The 18890-nt window shown below is 48.9% G+C and overlaps 1 protein-coding gene across 4 annotated transcripts in view; it reads left to right on the forward strand.

Annotated features, from left to right (window-relative positions):
- PLAA (phospholipase A2 activating protein) overlaps positions 1 to 18890 on the forward strand; it is a 155542-nt gene that overhangs the window by 114712 nt on the left and 21940 nt on the right. For 3 of the 4 annotated variants that reach the window (XM_063914106.1, XM_063914104.1, XM_063914107.1), the window contains exon 10: positions 10585 to 10647. The exons of the other annotated variant lie outside the window; for it this stretch is intronic. In XM_063914106.1, coding sequence (XP_063770176.1) covers positions 10585 to 10647 — 63 coding nt within the window. The remainder of the gene's footprint in view (positions 1 to 10584; positions 10648 to 18890) is intronic. 4 annotated transcript variants of the gene reach the window in all.

The raw sequence follows: 18890 nt of genomic DNA on the forward strand, positions 1-18890 counted from the left end.
TCTGTGACCCTGTCAAACAGGGATACTATTTTGCGAACATAAGAGCATATTAAAGACGTCGTCTTATATTTGAGGGATGCACAGAGGGATATTTTGCTGGCTGGCATCCAGAATTAATGCAATGTCCATTCTGTCAGGAGGGTATTAGAGACCCGACACTGGACAGGTGATGCTGACTTTAAAAGGCACATAGAGCCTTATAAGGGTGAGGAATTGTTTGGGGATGGTCTCTGGGACCTCGTATCCACAGCAACAGCTGGGAAGAAATTTTTTTACCTCAGGTTTCCTCACAGCCTAAGAAAGCACTGTATTATCAGGTACAGTCCTTTCGGCTTCAGAAAAGCAAGCGGGTCAAAGGCGCTTCCTTTCTGCACAGAGACGAGGGAAGAGGGAAAAAGCTGCACCAGTCAGCCAGTTCCCAGAATCAAAATTCTTCCCCCGCTTCCTCTGAGTCCACCGCATGACGCGGGGGCTCCACAGGCGTAGCCAGGTACGGTGGGGGGCCGCCTCAAAAATTTCAGCGATCAGTGGGCTCGCTCACAGGTGGATCCCTGGATCCTTCAAGTAGTATCTCAGGGGTACAAGCTGGAATTCGAGGCGTCTCCCCCCCGCCGTTTCCTCAAATCTGCCTTGCCGACAACTCCCTCAGGCAGGGAGGCTGTGCTAGAGGCAATTCACAAGCTGTATTCCCAGCAGGTGATAGTCAAGGTGCCCCTACTTCAACAAGGACGGGGTTACTATTCCACACTGTTTGTGGTACCGAAACCGGACGGTTCGGTGAGACCCATTTTAAATTTGAAATCCTTGAACACATACATAAAAAAATTCAAGTTCAAGATGGAATCGCTCAGGGCGGTTATTGCAAGCCTGGAGGAGGGGGATTACATGGTATCCCTGGACATCAAGGATGCTTACCTACATGTCCCCATTTACCCTCCTCACCAGGAGTACCTCAGATTTGTGGTACAGGATTGCCATTACCAATTCCAAACACTGCCGTTTGGACTGTCCACGGCACCGAGGGTCTTTACCAAGGTAATGGCAGAAATGATGATACTCCTTCGAAAAAAGGGAGTTTTAATTATCCCGTACTTGGACGATCTCCTTATAAAGGCGAGGTCCAAGGAGCAGTTGTTGGTCGGAGTAGCACTATCTCGGGAAGTGCTACAACAGCACGGATGGATTCTATACATTCCAAAGTCACAGCTGGTTCCTACCACACGCCTACTGTTCCTGGGGATGGTTCTGGACACAGAACAGAAAAAAGTGTTTCTCCCGCAGGAGAAAGCCAAGGAGCTGTCATCTCTAGTCAGAGACCTCCTGAAACCAAAACGGGTATCGGTGCATCACTGCACACGAGTCCTGGGAAAAATGGTAGCTTCTTACGAAGCAAAATTCCATTCGGCAGGTTCCATGCAAGAACCTTTCAGTGGGACCTCTTGGACAAGTGGTCGGGAACGCATCTTCAGATGCATCGGCTGATACCCTGGTCCTTGGAGACAGGGTTATCTCTACTGTGGTGGCTGCAGAGTGCTCATCTTCAAGAGGGCCGCAGATTCGGCATACAGGACTGGGTCCTGGTAACCACGGATGCCAGCCTTCGAGGCTGGGGGGCAGTCACACAGGGAAGAAATTTCCAAGAACTTTGGTCAAGTCAGGAGTCGTCCCTACACATAAATATTCCGGAACTGAGGGCCATTTACAATGCCCTAAGTCTGGCAAGGCCTCTGCTTCAAAACCAGCCGGTACTGATCCAATCAGACAACATCACGGCAGTCGCCCATGTAAACCGACAGGCCGGCACAAGAAGCAGGATGGCGATGGCAGAAGCCACAAGGATTCTCCGATGGGCGGAAAATCACGTCTTAGCACTGTCAGCAGTGTTCATTCCGGGAGTGGACAACTGGGAAGTAGACTTCCTCAGCAGACACGACCTACACCCGGGAGAGTGGGGACTTCCTCCAGAAGTCTTCCAACTGTTGGTAAACCGTTGGGAAAGGCCACAGGTGGACATGATGGCGTCCCGCCTAAACAAAAAACTAGATATTGCGCCAGGTCAAGGGACCCTCAGGCAATAGCTGTGGACGCTCTAGTGACACCGTGGGTGTACCAGTCGGTTTATGTATTCCCTCCTCTGCCTCTCATACCAAAGGTACTGAGAATAATAAGAAAACGAGGAGTAGGAACGATACTCGTGGTTCCGGATGGGCCAAGAAGAGCTTGGTACCCAGAACTTCAAGAAATGATATCAGAGGACCCATGGCCTCTACCGCTCAGACAGGATCTGCTGCAGCAGGGGCCCTGTCTGTTCCAAGACTTACCGCGGCTGCGTTTGACGGCATGGCGGTTAAATTCCGGATCCTAAAGGAAAAGGGCATTCCGGAGGAAGTCATTCCTACGCTGATAAAAGCCAGGAAAAAAGTAACCGCAAACCATTATCACCGTATTTGGCGAAAATATGTTGCGTGGTGTGAGGCCAGGAAGGCCCCAACAGAGGAATTTCAGCTGGGTCGTTTTCTGCACTTCCTACAGTCAGGAGTGACTATGGGCCTAAACTTGGGTTCCATTAAGGTCCAGATTTCGGCTCTGTCGATTTTCTTCCAGAAAGAACTGGCTTTACTGCCTGGAGTTCAGACATTTGTAAAGGGAGTGCTACATATTCAGCCCCCTTTTGTGCCTCCTGTGGCACCTTGGGATCTCAACGTGGTGTTGAGTTTCCTAAAATCACATTGGTTTGAGCCACTTAAAACTGTGGATTTGAAATATCTCACGTGGAAAGTGGTCATGTTATTGGCCTTGGCTTCGGCCAGGCGTGTGTCAGAATGGGCGGCTTTGTCATGTAAAAGCCCTTATCTGATTTTCCATATGGATAGGGCAGAATTGAGGACTCGTCCCCAGTTTCTCCCTAAGGTGGTATCAGCTTTTCACTTGAACCAACCTATTGTAGTGCCTGCGGCTACTAGGGACTTGGAAGATTCCAAGTTACTGGACGTAGTCAGGGCCTTAAAAATTTATATTTCCAGGACGGCTGGAGTCGGGAAAACTGACTCGCTTTTTATCCTGTAGGCACCCAACAAAATAGGTGCTCCTGCTTCTAAGCAGACTATTGCTCGCTGAATTTGTAGCACAATTCAGCTGGAGCATTCTGCGGCTGGATTGCCGCATCCTAAATCAGTAAAAGCCCATTCCACGAGGAAAGTGGGCTCATCTTGGGCGGCTGCCCGAGGGGTCTCGGCTTTACAACTTTGCCGAGCTGCAACTTGGTCAGGGGCAAACACGTTTGCTAAATTCTACAAATTTGATACCCTGGCTGAGGAGGACCTTGAGTTCTCTCATTCGGTGCTGCAGAGTCATCCGCACTCTCCCGCCCGTTTGGGAGCTTTGGTATAATCCCCATGGTCCTTTCGGAGTTCCCAGCATCCACTAGGACGTTAGAGAAAATAAGATTTTACTCACCGGTAAATCTATTTCTCGTAGTCCGTAGTGGATGCTGGGCGCCCATCCCAAGTGCGTATTGTCTGCAATACTTGTACATAGTTATTGTTAACTAAAGGGTTATTGTTATGAGCCATCTGTTGAGAGGCTCCGTTATGTTTCATACTGTTAACTGGATATGGTATCACGAGTTATACGGTGTGATTGGTGTGGCTGGTATGAGTCTTACCCGGGATTCAAAATCCTTCCTTATTGTGTCAGCTCTTCCGGGCACAGTGTCCTAACTGAGGCTTGGAGGAGGGTCATGGTGGGAGGAGCCAGTGCACACCAGGTAGTCTAAAAGCTTTCTTTTAGTTGTGCCCAGTCTCCTGCGGAGCCGCTGTTCCCCATGGTCCTTTCGGAGTTCCCAGCATCCACTACGAACTACGAGAAATAGATTTACCGGTGAGTAAAATCTTATTTTAGGCGCAATATATGTATACAAGCAGCTATTTGGGGAAAAATCACTCAGTTATAGTGTTAATCCCTGCATTATATAGCGCTCTGGTGTGTGCTGGCATACTCTCTCTCGGTCTCCCCAAAGGACTTTGTGGGGTCCTGTCCTCAGTCAGAGCATTCCCTGTGTGTGTGCGGTGTCGGTACGGCTGTGTCGACATGTTGGATGAGGAAGGTTACATGGAGGCGGAGCAGAGGCCGATAAATGGGATGTCGCCCCCTGTGGGGCTGACACCAGAGTGGATGGATAGGTGGAAGGTATTAACCGACAGTGTCAACTCCTTACATAAAAGGCTGGATGACGTAACAGCTGTGGGACAGCCGGCTTCTCAGCCCGCGGCTGCCCAGGCGTCTCAAAGGCCTTCAGGGGCTCAAAAAACGGCCGTTACCTCAGATGGCAGACACAGATGTCGACACGGAGTCTGACTCCAGTGTCGACGAGGTTGAGACATATACACAATACACTAGGAACATCCGTTACATGATCTCGGCAATGAAAACTGTGTTACGCATTTTCTGACATGAACCCAAGTACCACATAAAAGGGGTTTTATTTTTGGGGAGAAAAAGCAGCCAGTGTTTTGTTCCCCCATCAGATGAATGAATGAAGTGTGTAAAGAAGCGTGGTTTCCCCCGATAAGAAACTGGTAATTTCTAAAAAGTTACTGATGGCGTACCCTTTCCCGCCAGAGGATAGGTCATGTTGGGAGATATCCCTTAGGGTGGATAAGGCGCTCACACGTTTGTCAAAAGGTGGCACTGCCATCTTAGGATACGGCCACCTTGAAGGAACCTGCTGATAAAAAGCAGGAGGCGATCCTGAAGTCTGTATTTACACACTCAGGTTATATACTGAAACCTGCAATTGCCTCAGCATAAATAGTGCTGCTGCAGCGTGGTCTGATACCCTGTCAGATAATATTAATACGCTAAGACAGGGATAATATTTTGCTAACATTGAGCATATTTAAGACGTTGTCTTATATATAAAGGATGCACAGAGGGATATTTGCCGGCTGGCATCCAGAATTAATGCAATGTCCATTCTGCCAGGAGGGTATTAGAAACCCGGCAGTGGACAGGTGATGCTGCCTGTAAAAGGCACATGGAGTTTCTGCCTTATAAGGGTAAGGAATTGTTTGGGGATGGTCTCTGGGACCTCGTATCCACAGCAACAGCTGGGAATAAAATTTTTTTACCTCAGGTTTCCTCACAGCCTAAGAAAGCACCGTATTTTCAGGTACAGTCCTTTCGGCTTCAGAAAAGCAAGCGGGTCAAAGGCGCTTCCTTTCTGCACAGAGACAAGGGAAGAAGGAAAAAAGCTGCACCAGACAGCCAGTTCCCAGGATCAAAAATCTTCCCCCGCTTCCTCTGAGTCCACCGCATGACGCTGGGGCTCCACAGGTGGAGACAGGTGCGGTAGGGGCGCGTCTCGGGAACTTAAGGGACCAGTGGGCTTGCCCACAGGTGGATCTCTAGGTTCTGCAAATAGTATCACAGGGATACAGGCTGGAGTTCGAGGCGACTCCCCCTCGCCGTTACCTCACATCAGCCTTGCCTGCTGCCCTCGGAGAAAGGTAGTACTGGCGGCAATTCACAAGCTGTACTTCCAGCAGGTGAAATCAAGGTACCCCTCCTTCAACAAGGCCGGGGTTACTATTCCAAAATGTTGTGGTACCGAAACCAGACGGTTCGGTGAGACCCATTCTAAAATGGAAAGCCTTGAACACTTATATACGAAGGTTCAAGTTCAAAATGGAATCGCTCAGGGCGATTATTGCAAGCCTGGAGAATTTCATGGTATCACTGGACATCAAGGATGATTACCTGCATGTCCCTATTTACCCTCTTCACCAGGAGTACCTCAATATTGTGGTACAGGATTGTCATTACCAATTCCAGACGTTGCCGTTGGTCTGTCCCCGGCACCGAGGTATTTACCAAGGTAATGGCCGAAATAATTATCCCGTACTTGGACGATCTCCTTATAAAGGCGAGGTCCAGGGAGCAGTTGTTCGTCGGAGTAGCACTATCTCGGGAAGTGCTACAACAGCACGGCTGGTTTCTGAATATTCCAAAGTCGCAGCTGGTTCCTACGACGCGTCTACTGTTCCTGGGTATGGTTCTGGACACAGAACAGGATAAAAAGGTTTTCTCCCGGAGGAGAAGTCCAAGGAGTTGTTGTCTCTAGACAGAAACCTCCTAATACGTATACAGGTGTCGGTGCATCAATGCACGCGAGCCCTGGGAAAGATGGTAGCTTCTTACGAAGAAATTCCATTCGCCAAGTCCCATGCAAGGATTTTCCAGTGGGATCTGTTGGACAAGTGGTTCGGGTCGCATCTTCAGATGCATCGGCGGATAACCCTGTCTCCAAGGGTCTGGGTGTCGCTGTTGTGGTGGCTGCAGAGTGCTCATCTTCTAGGGGGCCGCAGATTCGGCATACAGGACTGGGTCCTGGTGACCACGGATGCCAGCCTTCGAGGCTGGGGGGCAGTCACACAGGGAAGGAACTTCCAAGGCTATGGAAAAGTCAGGAGACTTCCCTACACATAAATATTCTGGAACTGAGGGCCATTTACAATGCCCTAAGTCAGGCTAGACCCCTGCTTCAACACCGGCCGGTGCTGATCCAGTCAGACAACATCACGGCGGTCGCTCATGTAAACCGACAGGGCGGCACAAGAAGCAGGATGGCGATGGCAGAAGCCACAAGGATTCTCCGATGGGCGGAAAATCATGTGTTAGCACTGTCAGCAGTGTTCATTCCCGGAGTGGACAACTGAGAAGCAGACTTTCTCAGAAGACACGACCTCCACCCGGGAGAGTGGGGACTTCATCCAGAAGTCTTCCAAATGATTGTACACCGTTGGGAAAGGCCACAGGTGGACATGATGGCGTCCCGCCTCAACTAAAAGTTACAAAGATATTGCGCCAGGTCAAGGACCCTCAGGCGATAGCTGTGGACGCTCTGGTAACACCGTGGGTGTACCAGTCGGTGTATGTGTTCCCTTCTCTGCCTCTCTTACCCAGGGTAATGAGAATAATAAGAAGGAGAGGAGTAAGAACTATACTCATTGTTCCGGGTTGGCCAAGAAGAGCTTGGTAACCAGAACTCCAAGAAATGATCTCAGAGGATCCATGGCCTCTGCCGCTCAGACAGGACCTGCTGCAGCAGGGGGCCTGTCTGTTCCAAGACGTACCGCGGCAGCGTTGACGGCATGGCGGTTGAACGCCGGATCCTGAAGGATAAGGGAATTCCGGAGGAAGTTATCCCTACGCTATTTAAAGCTAGGAAAGAAGTGAACGCAAACCATTATCACCGCATATGGCGAAAATATGTTGCGTACTGTGAGGCCAGGAAGGCCCCAAAGGAGAAATTTCAGTTTGGTCGATTTCTGCACTTCCTACAATCAGAGGTGACTATGGGCCTAAAATTGGGTTCCATTAAGGTCCAGATTTCGGCTCTATCGATTTTCTTCCAAAATTGAACTGGCTTCACTGCCTGAAGTTCAGACTTTTGTTAAGGGAGTGCTGCATAGTCAGCCCCCGTTTGTGCCTCCAGTGGCACCATGGGATCTCAACGTGGTGTTGGATTTCCTGAAGTCGCATTGGGTTGAGCCACTTAAATCCGTGGAGCTATAATACCTCACGTGGAAAGTGGTCATTCTGTGGGCCTTGGCGTCGGCCAGGCGTGTATCAGAATTCACAAAATATATTTAAACAAGGGAGCGCTAAGAACAGGGTCAGTTTAAATCACACGTTTATTACAATCCACATATAAACAGCAATATGAAATCAAGGATAATATCCGGATATTAAAACAATATAGTGCACTCTTTATTTAGTCCCATGCCCTGAGCTCGAATTAGTAATTGTCTATTCACACAGATAGATCCGTACAATCTCCACTGGTACGCATTAATTGTGTCCAATTGTAACCATGCTTTCTTGATAATTAATTGGCTTTAAACAAGGCAACCTTCTTATTATTTGTATCCAGCAAAAATGTATCAATCACTGGAAGGCTCCTTAATAGATAGCAGTAAGGGGAGAGCGCTGTGTAGTAAATGGATGCACAGCGGTATGCTACGACCCCTACGTCCCAGCCGCAGCACGTCTTTTGAAAGGTTACTCACAGCCGCCTCTGCTTCCCTCGGGGTGCAGACCGTTTTGCACTAGGTCCTGCTGTTGCTTTATCCCCGGTCAGGTTTCCATTGCGCTGCGTGCGGTAGTGGGATCCGTTCGTGAAAGAGCTCCGGGCACCGGAATCCAAGTAGTGAACGCCCCTCTTACGCGTTTCTCCGCCCACGGGGCCAGCGGTTTCCTCAGAGAGTTATGCTGAGGAAACCGCTGGCCCCGTGGGCGGAGAAACGCGTAAGAGGGGCGTTCACTACTTGGATTCCGGTGCCCAGAGCTCTTTCACGAACGGATCCCACTACCGCACGCAGCGCAATGGAAACCTGACCGGGGATAAAGCAACAGCAGGACCGAGTGCAAAACGGTCTGCACCCCGAGGGAAGCAGAGGCGGCTGTGAGTAACCTTTCAAAAGACGTGCTGCGGCTGGGACGTAGGGGTCGTAGCATACCGCTGTGCATCCATTTACTACACAGCGCTCTCCCCCTACTGCTATCTATTAAGGAGCCTTCCAGTGATTGATACATTTTTGCTGGATACAAATAATAAGAAGGTTGCCTTGTTTAAAGCCAATTAATTATCAAGAAAGCATGGTTACAATTGGACACAATTAATGCGTACCAGTGGAGATTGTACGGATCTATCTGTGTGAATAGACAATTACTAATTCGAGCTCAGGGCATGGGACTAAATAAAGAGTGCACTATATTGTTTTAATATCCGGATATTATCCTTGATTTTATATTGCTGTTTATATGTGGATTGTAATAAACGTGTGATTTAAACTGACCCTGTTCTTAGCGCTCCCTTGTTTAAATATATTTTGTGGTTTTTGGTAATTGGTGGAACAGTACCACCGGTGGGAGCAGTAGAGATTAGGTGTTTTTTAATCAATTATGGGTAGTAATTAACAGATTTCTTGGTGGTATTATCATAAAGCGCTGTGTATTTTAGAAATATTTAGAGTGTATCAGAATTGGCGGCTTTGTCATACAAAAGCCCTTATCTGTTTTTTATATGGATAAGGCGGAATTGAGGACTCGTTCCCAATTCCTTCCTAAGGTGGTATCAGTTTTTCATGTGAACCAACCTATTGTGGTGCCTGCGGCTACTTGGGACTTGGAGGATTCCAAGTTACTGGATGTAGTCAGGGCCCTGAAAAGTATATGTTTCCAGGACAGCTGGAGTCAGGAAAACTGACTCGCTATTTCTCCTGTATGCACCCAACAAGCTGGGTGCTCCTGCTTCTAAGAAGACGGTTGCTCGCTGGATCTGTAGCACGATTCAACTTGCACATTCTGCGGCTGGACTGCGGCACCCTAAATCTGTAAAAGCCCATTCCACGAAGAAAGGGGCTCTTCTTGGGCGGCTGCCCGAGGGGTCTCGGCTTTACAATTTTGCCGAGCTGTTACTTGGTCGGGTTCAAACACTTTTGCAAGAGTCTACAAGTTTGATACCCTGGCTGAGGAGGACCTAGAGTTTGCTCATTCGGTGCTGCAGAGTCATCCGCACTCTCCCGCCCGTTTGGGAGCTTTGGTATAATCCCCATGGTCCTTACGGAGTCCCAGCATCCACTTAGGACGTCAGAGAAAATAAGATTTTACTCACCGGTAAATCTATTTCTCGTAGTCCGTAGTGGATGCTGGGCGCCCATCCCAAGTGCGGATTGTCTGCAATACTTGTATATAGTTATTGCCTAACTAAAGGGTTATTGTTGAGCCATCTGTTGAGAGGCTCAGTTATATTTCATACTGTTAACTGGGTATAGTATCACGAGTTATACGGTGTGATTGGTGTGGCTGGTATGAGTCTTACCCGGGATTCAAAATCCTTCCTTATTGTGTCAGCTCTTCCGGGCACAGTATCCTAACTGAGGTCTGGAGGAGGGTCTTAGTGGGAGGAGCCAGTGCACACCAGGTAGTCCTAAAGCTTTCTTTAGTTGTGCCCAGTCTCCTGCGGAGCCGCTAATCCCCATGGTCCTTACGGAGTCCCAGCATCCACTACGGACTACGAGAAATAGATTTACCGGTGAGTAAAATCTTATTTTTTGTATGCTGCCCTGTGGGGTTGCGAACAAAAATCTGTGAATCTAGCCGTACCTACTGTAAGTATGGCATACAGCCGCGCTTACTCACACTGTGAGTGAACTCGTGTCTAATTGGATTGAGCCCTAAGAGTGAAGTCACAGTGAGTTACTTATTCTTATTATTGTTTATATAGATGTGCCAATTTGTGCAGTACTGCACAAAGAAACGTTGTCATTTGTATCAGTTCCGAAAATACAAGTGTACACTTAAACACATTAGTGTTGATTTTGCTAGAATCCAATTAAGCTACCAATATGCTTTTGGACACCTGAGGGAAACACACACAAACTCTGCAAAATTAGTCCTGGTTGGGAATTGAACCCATGACCTCAGTTCTATGAGGCAGTAATGGTAACCACTGTGCTGCCCAAGTAGTCAGCGTTGTTGTTGTTGTTGTTGTTGTTATTATTAGTATGTACTTCCTCATAGGTAGAGGCCGTTACATCCCTGGAGGTTCTGCTACGTCTGCTTCTGCTGCTGATCCATTTACAGGTACTTTTGGTAGTCCTATCATAACAGCTTCAAAATACAACATTGTTAGATGTTCAGTTGTTAAAAATCAATTTTCTCTGACGTCCTAAGTGGATGCTGGGACTCCGTAAGGACCATGGGGAATAGCGGCTCCGCAGGAGACTGGGCACAACTAAAGAAAGCTTTAGGACTACCTGGTGTGCACTGGCTCCTCCCACTATGACCCTCCTCCAGACCTCAGTTAGAATCTTGTGCCCGGCTGAGCTGGATGCACACTAGGGGCTCTCCTGAGCTCCTAGAAAGAAAGTATATTTTAGGTTTTTTATTTTACAGTGAGATCTGCTGGCAACAGACTCACTGCAGCGAGGGACTAAGGGGAGAAGAAGCGGACCTACCTGACTGGAGATAGTTTGGGCTTCTTAGGCTACTGGACACCATTAGCTCCAGAGGGATCGAACACAGGACCCGACCTCGATCGTTCGGTCCCGGAGCCGCGCCGCCGTCCCCCTTACAGAGCCAGAAGCAAGAAGTGGTCTGGAAAATCGGCGGCAGAAGACCTCGGTCTTCAACAAGGTAGCGCACAGCACTGCAGCTGTGCGCCATTGCTCCTCATGCACACCTCACACTCCGGTCACTGATGGGTGCAGGGCGCTGGGGGGGGGCACCCTGAGCAGCAATATAAACACCTTGGCTGGCAAATCATCACAATATATAGTCCCAGGGCTATATATGTGATAAATACCCCTGCCAGAATCCATGAAAAAAGCGGGAGAAAAGTCAGCCGAAAAAGGGGCGGGGCTATCTCCCTCAGCACACTGGCACCATTTTTTCTTCACAGTGCAGCTGGAAGACAGCTCCCCAGGCTCTCCCCTGTAGTTTTCAGGCTCAAAGGGTTAAAAAGAGAGGGGGGGGGCACTAAATTTAGGCGCAATATGTGTATACAAGCAGCTATTGGGGGAAAAATCACTCAGTTATAGTGTTAATCCCTGCATTATATAGCGCTCTGGTGTGTGCTGGCATACTCTCTCTCTGTCTCCCCAAAGGACTTTGTGGGGTCCTGTCCTCAGTCAGAGCATTCCCTCTGTGTGTGCGGTGTGTCGGTACGGCTGTGTCGACATGTTGGATGAGGAAGGTTACGTGGAGGCGGAGCAGAGGCCGATAAATGGGATGTCGCCCCCTGTGGGGCCGACACCAGAGTGGATGGATAGGTGGAAGGTATTAACCGACAGTGTCAACTCCTTACATAAAAGGCTGGATGACGTAACAGCTGTGGGACAGCCGGCTTCTCGGCCTGCGGCTGCCCAGGCGTCTCAAAGGCCATCAGGGGCTCAAAAGACGCCCGTTACCTCAGATGGCAGACACAGATGTCGACACGGAGTCTGACTCCAGTGTCGACGAGGTTGAGACATATACACAATCCACTAGGAACATCCGTTGCATGATCTCGGCAATGAAAAATGTGTTACACATTTCTGACATGAACCCAAGTACCACATAAAAGGGGTTTTATGTTTGGGGAGAAAAAGCAGCCAGTGTTTTGTTCCCCCATCAGATGAATGAATGAAGTGTGTAAAGAAGCGTGGGTTCCCCCGATAAGAAACTGGTAATTTCTAAAAAGTTACTGCTGGCGTACCCTTTCCCGCCAGAGAATAGGTCACGTTGGGAGATGTCCCCTAGGGTGGATAAGGCGCTCACACGTTTGTCAAAAAAGGTGGCACTGCTGTCTTAGGATACGGCCACTTTGAAGGAGCCTGCTGATAAGCAGGAGGCTATCCTGAAGTCTGTATATACACACTCCGGTACTATACTGAGACCTGCAATTGCCTCAGCATGAATAGTGCTGCTGCAGCGTGGTCTGATACCCTGTCAGATAATATTAATACCCTAGACAGGGATAATATTTTGCTAACATAGAGCATATTAAAGACGTCGGCTTATATATGAGGGATGCACAGAGGGATATTTGCCGGCTGGCATCCAGAATTAATGCAATGTCCATTCTGCCAGGAGGGTATTAGAGACCCGGCAGTGGACAGGTGATGCTGACTTTAAAAGGCACATGGAGATTCTGCCTTATAAGGGTGAGGAATTGTTTGGGGATGGTCTCTGGGACCTCGTATCCACAGCAACAGCTGGGAAGAATTTTTTTTTACCTCAGGTTTCCTCACAGCCTAAGAAAGCACTGTATTTTCAGGTACAGTCCTTTCGGCTTCAGAAAAGCAAGCGGGTCAAAGGCGCTTCCTTTCTGCACAGAGACAAGGGAAGAAGGAAAAAGCTGCACCAGACAGCCAGTTCCCAGGATCAAAAATCTTCCCCCGCTTCCTCTGAGTCCACCGCATGACGCTGGGGCTCCACAGGTGGAGACAGGTGCGGTGGGGGCGCGTCTCGGGAACTTCAGGGACCAGTGGGCTTGCCCACAGGTGGATCTCTAGGTTCTGCAAGTAGTATCAGGGATACAAGCTGGAGTTCGAGGCGACTCCCCCTCGCCGTTACCTCACATCAGCCTTGCCTGCTGCCCTCGGAGAAAGGGAGGTAGTACTGGCGGCAATTTACAAGCTGTACTTCCAGCAGGTGAAATCAAGGTACCCCTCCTTCAACAAGGCCGGGGTTACTATTCCAAAATGTTTGTGGTACCGAAACCAGACGGTTCGGTGAGACCCATTCTAAAATTGAAATCCTTGAACACTTATATACGAAGGTTCAAGTTCAAAATGGAATCGCTCAGGGCGATTATTGCAAGCCTGGAGAATTTCATGGTATCACTGGACATCAAGGATGCTTACCTGCATGTCCCTATTGACCCTCCTCACCAGGAGTACCTCAAAATTGTGGTACAGGATTGTCATTACCAATTCCAGACGTTGCCGTTGGTCTGTCCCCGGCACCGAGGGTATTTACCAAGGTAATGGCCGAAATAATTATCCCGTACTTGGACGATCTCCTTATAAAGGCGAGGTCCAGGGAGCAGTTGTTCGTCAGAGTAGCACGATCTCGGGAAGTGCTACAACAGCACGGCTGGATTCTGAATATTCCAAAGTCGCAGCTGGTTCCTACGACGCGTCTACTGTTCCTGGGTATGGTTCTGGACACAGAACAAGGAAAAAAGGGTTTCTCCCGGAGGAGAAGTCCAAGGAGTTGTCGTCTCTAGACAGAGACCTCCTAATACAAATACAGGTGTCGGTGCATCAATGCACGCGAGCCCTGGGAAAGATGGTAGCTTCTTACGAAGAAATTCCATTCGCCAGGTCCCATGCAAGGATCTTCCAGTGGGATCTGTTGGACAAGTGGTCCGGGTCGCATCTTCAGATGCATCGGCGGATAACCCTGTCTCCAAGGGCCAGGGTGTCGCTGTTGTGGTGGCTGCAGAGTGCTCATCTTCTAGAGGGCCGCAGATTCGGCATACAGGACTGGGTCCTGGTGACCACGGATGCCAGCCTTCGAGGCTGGGGGGCAGTCACACAGGGAAGAAACTTCCAAGGACTATGGACAAGTCAGGAGACTTCCCTACACAAAAATATTCTGGAACTAAGGGCCATTTACAATGCCCTAAGTCAGGCTAGACCCCTGCTTCAACACCGGCCGGTGCTGATCCAGTCAGACAACATCACGGCGGTCGCTCATGTAAACCGGCACGGCGGCACAAGAAGCAGGATGGCGATGGCAGAAGCCACAAGGATTCTCCGATGGGCGGAAAATCATGTGTTAGCACTGTCGGCAGTGTTCATTCCCGGAGTGGACAACTGGGAAGCATACTTTCTCAGCAGACACGACCTCCACCCGGGAGAGTGGGGACTTCATCCAGAAGTCTTCCAAATGATTGTACACCGTTGGGAAAGGCCACAGGTGGACATGATGGCGTCCCGCCTCAACAAAAAGCTAAAAAGATATTGCGCCGGGTCAAGGGACCCTCAGGCGATAGCTGTGGACGCTTTGGTAACACCGTGGGTGTACCAGTCGGTGTATGTGTTCCCTTCTCTGCCTCTCATACCCAGGGTAATGAGAATAATAAGGAGGAGAGGAGTAAGAACTATACTCATTGTTCCGGATTGGCCAAGAAGAGCTTGGTACCCAGAACTCCAAGAAATGATCTCAGAGGACCCATGGCCTCTGCCGCTCAGACAGGACCTGCTGCAGCAGGGGGCCTGTCTATTCCAAGACGTACCGCGGCTGCGTTTGACGGCATGGCGGTTGAACGCCGGATCCTGAAGGAAAAGGGCATTCCGGAGGAAGTTATCCCTACGCTAATTAAAGCTAGGAAAGAAGTGAACGCAAACCATTATCACCGCATATGGCGGAAATATGTTGCGTGCTGTGAGACCAGGAAGGCCCCAACGGAGGAATTTCAGCTAGGTCGATTTCTGCACTTCCTACAGTCAGGGGTGACTATGGGCCTAAAATTGGGTTCCATTAAGGTCCAGATTTCGGCTCTATCGATTTTCTTCCAAAATAGAACTGACTTCACTGCCTGAAGTTCAGACTTTTGTTAAGGGAGTGCTGCATAGTCAGCCCCCGTTTGTGCCTCCAGTGGCACCGTGGGATCTCAACGTGGTGTTGGATTTCCTGAAGTCGCATTGGGTTGAGCCACTTAAATCCGTGGAGCTAAAATACCTCACGGGGAAAGTGGTCATGCTGTTGGCCTTGGCGTCGGCCAGGCGTGTATCAGAATTAGCGGCTTTATCATGCAAAAGCCCTTATAATTTTTTTTTATATGGATAGGGCGGAATAAGGACTCGTTCCCAATTCCTTCCTATGGTGGTATCAGTTTTTCATGTGAGCCAACCTATTGTGGTGCCTGCGGCTACTTGGGACTTGGAGGATTCCAAGTTACTGGACGTAGTCAGGGCCCTGAAAAATATATGTTTCCAGGACGGCTGGAGTCAGGAAAACTGACTCGCTATTTATCCTGTATGCACCCAACAAGCTGGGTGCTCCTGCTTCTAAGCAGACTATTGCTTGCTGGATCTGTAGCACGATTCAACTTGCACATTCTGCGGCTGGACTGCCGCACCCTAAATCTGTAAAAGCCCATTCCACGAGGAAAGTGGGCTCTTCTTGGGCGGCTGCCCGAGGGGTCTCGGCTTTACAAATTTGCCGAGCTGTTACTTGGTCGGGTTCAAACACTTTTGCAAGAGTCTACAAGTTTGATACCCTGGCTGAGGAGGACCTAGAGTTTGCTCATTCGGTGCTGCAGAGTTATCCGCACTCTCCCGCCCGTTTGGGAGCTTTGGTATAATCCCCATGGTCCTTACGGAGTCCCAGCATCCACTTAGGACGTCAGAGAAAATAAGATTTTACTCACCGGTAAATCTATTTCTCGTAGTCCGTAGTGGATGCTGGGCGCCCATCCCAAGTGCGGATTGTCTGCAATACTTGTATATAGTTATTGCCTAACTAAAGGGTTATTGTTGAGCCATCTGTTGAGAGGCTCAGTTATATTTCATACTGTTAACTGGGTATAGTATCACGAGTTATACGGTGCGATTGGTGTGGCTGGTATGAGTCTTACCCGGGATTCAAAATCCTTCCTTATTGTGTCAGCTCTTCCGGGCACAGTATCCTAACTGAGGTCTGGAGGAGGGTCATAGTGGGAGGAGCCAGTGCACACCAGGTAGTCCTAAAGCTTTCTTTAGTTGTGCCCAGTCTCCTGCGGAGCCGCTATTCCCCATGGTCCTTACGGAGTCCCAGCATCCACTACGGACTACGAGAAATAGATTTACCGGTGAGTAAAATCTTATTATTTTCTTTTGCATTTTACAAGCATAGGGAGTGTGAACCAGCTAGTGATGAGTAATGAATTATGTTTCCTTCTAAGCCAAATAAAACTTGTCATTAAAAAAAGAACTACAAGGTCTGTGCTTTTAAGACACCAATTTTTCAAGTGTAGTGGATAGTTTCTCTACTGTGTAGAGGACACAGGCGCTAATTGTGGTTTGCTTCTCAATAAAGCTGCTGCTCTGGGAGATAGTAATTCTCCTATTATAAATGGATTAAGAAAAAGCTGTAGCAGTGCTCATACGTGTGTTTTATTATATCATAAATGAATAGTAGACAATTTAAAAAAAAAATCAATTCATAGGACACTTTGTACATTAAAAACAACATAATAAAATTCCTGTTTGAGCAATTTCTCACCCACTGGTAATATTGATGATAATATGAGTCCTTCTTTGTAGGCCTGTTCCTTTTAGTGCTCCAAATCCTCAGACCACTTTAGGTCTGTTTGCATTGTGCCCGGAGGAGCCGGTCACGCTGAAGGAAGCTCCTGAAGAGTTTTCTGCATTTATTTTCTCCGTTTGTTATTTTCAGTCAGGGCTGGTTGGCACCAGCCTGCCTGCTTCGTGGGAGCCCCACCACGGCGAGCGTACATTCCCGCAGCACGCCGCCACCCCTAACAGAGCCAGAAGAATGAAGAGTGGTGAGTACTGAGCCGGCGTCCCGGTAAGCGGGGCGCCGGCCATTATGGCGGCACGAGGGTACGGAGACACACGGCTTCTAAACAGGGCAGAATGCGTTTCCAGACTCAGTACACAACTGCATCTCAGTACACTGTACACAGTACCCAAACTGGCAAACACAGCCTTAAAACGGTTGTGCTCTATTTTAAGCACAAAAATTACCTCAGCCAGTATAAGAAAAAGCGGGAAGACTGGGCTCCATTGAAGGGGAGGGGATTCACTATGAGAGGATCCAGCAGCTCACCAGCGCCATTTTCCCTCTGCAGTGGACACAGACGCTGACTGACAGGGACGCTCAGCTCCTCCGGTGTGACTCCAAATTACCTCAGCGGTACCAGGGGGTCATAGCAGGGGGGGAGTGACTATTAGTGTACGAAGTCCCCTATCAGGGTACTTAGTCTACGACCCAGCTAAGCTTTGCATTAGCGGTAAGGGCGCAGTGGGGGAGAGCACCAAACAACTCTGTGTCTCCATGAAGGGCTCTTTGTGGGTTACTTGTGCTTAGCCTTTTCCTCTGTGTGTGTGTGTGTGTGTGTGTGTGTGTGTGTGTGTGTGTGTGTGTGTGTGTGTGTGTGTATGTGTGCTGTCACATTTTATTAGGTCAGGCAAAGAGTGTGTTTCTTGTACAGCGAAGTGTTCCTCTTCACCAGGGTGCTCACTACTGGGTACTCAGGGTTCACTGAATAGTGGGGCTGAACCGGAGTGGGTTAATTCTCTTAAAGGAATGATCGCCACTCTTTCTACAAAATTGTCCCACAATGAGAGAGAGACGCAATACTTAAAACAGATTGTAGATGAGTTTATGAACAGAGACCCAGTCCCCAAAACAGTGTCTCAATCCCCTCCCATTTGTCCGCAAAAGCGATCTCTGGCCCATATCCTGCAGTCTGACTCTGACAGGTCAGACATGGAGGAGGGGGGAGGTGGACTCAGAGGGGGATATGCAGCTCTGTCACAGGGAATAGAGGCTATCAGAGATGTTCTGCATATTCCTGATAAGGTGTCAGAGTAGTGTGAGGAATCTTATTTTAATGTAAAAAAGAAGTCCTCCGTTACTTTTCCTGTGTAAAAGGAATTTAATACCCTGTTTGAAGAACCATGGGTTAATCCAGATAAGAAGTTTCAGATCCCTAAAAGGTTGATCTCATCTTTTCTCATCTTTTCCTTTTACTCTGGAGGATAGGAAAAAATGAGAAAATTCACAGATAGTGGACGCATCAGTCTCTAGGCTGTCACGTAAAATTGTATTGCCTGTTCCTGGTGCAGCCTCCCTGAAAGACGGCTGATCGTAAAATTGAGACTACACTCAAATCATTGTACACAGCTGCTGGGGTGGCCCAAAGACCCACTATTGCATGTGCGTGGATCGCTAAAGCCATTGCAAAATGGTCAGATAACCTAACTGAGGGTATAGATTCCTTGCCTAGGGGGGGATGTTGTCTTACTCCTGCAGCATATACAGGACTCTGCACACTTTATGGTGGAAGCCATAAAGGAAATAGGCTTGCTTAACGCATGCACCACCGCTATGGCAGTGTCGGCATGCAGGGGCTTGTGGCTACACCAGTGGACTGCTGACGCGGACTCCAGGAAAGGCGTGGAAGGCCTACCATTCACAGGAGAGGCCTTGTTTGGAGATGAATTAGACAAATGGATCTCTATAGCTACTGCGGTTAAGTCTACGTATCTTCCTTCCGCGGCCCCCCAACCAAGAAGACTTATTCAGCTTCTAAGTTACAGTCCTTTCGGACGGTCAAGTTCAAGGACAAATCCAGAGGTGCTTCTACGTCCTCCAGTGGCGCAAGAGGT

The sequence above is a fragment of the Pseudophryne corroboree genome, chromosome 1 (assembly GCF_028390025.1).
Source record: "Pseudophryne corroboree isolate aPseCor3 chromosome 1, aPseCor3.hap2, whole genome shotgun sequence".
NCBI classification, from domain to species: domain Eukaryota; kingdom Metazoa; phylum Chordata; class Amphibia; order Anura; family Myobatrachidae; genus Pseudophryne; species Pseudophryne corroboree.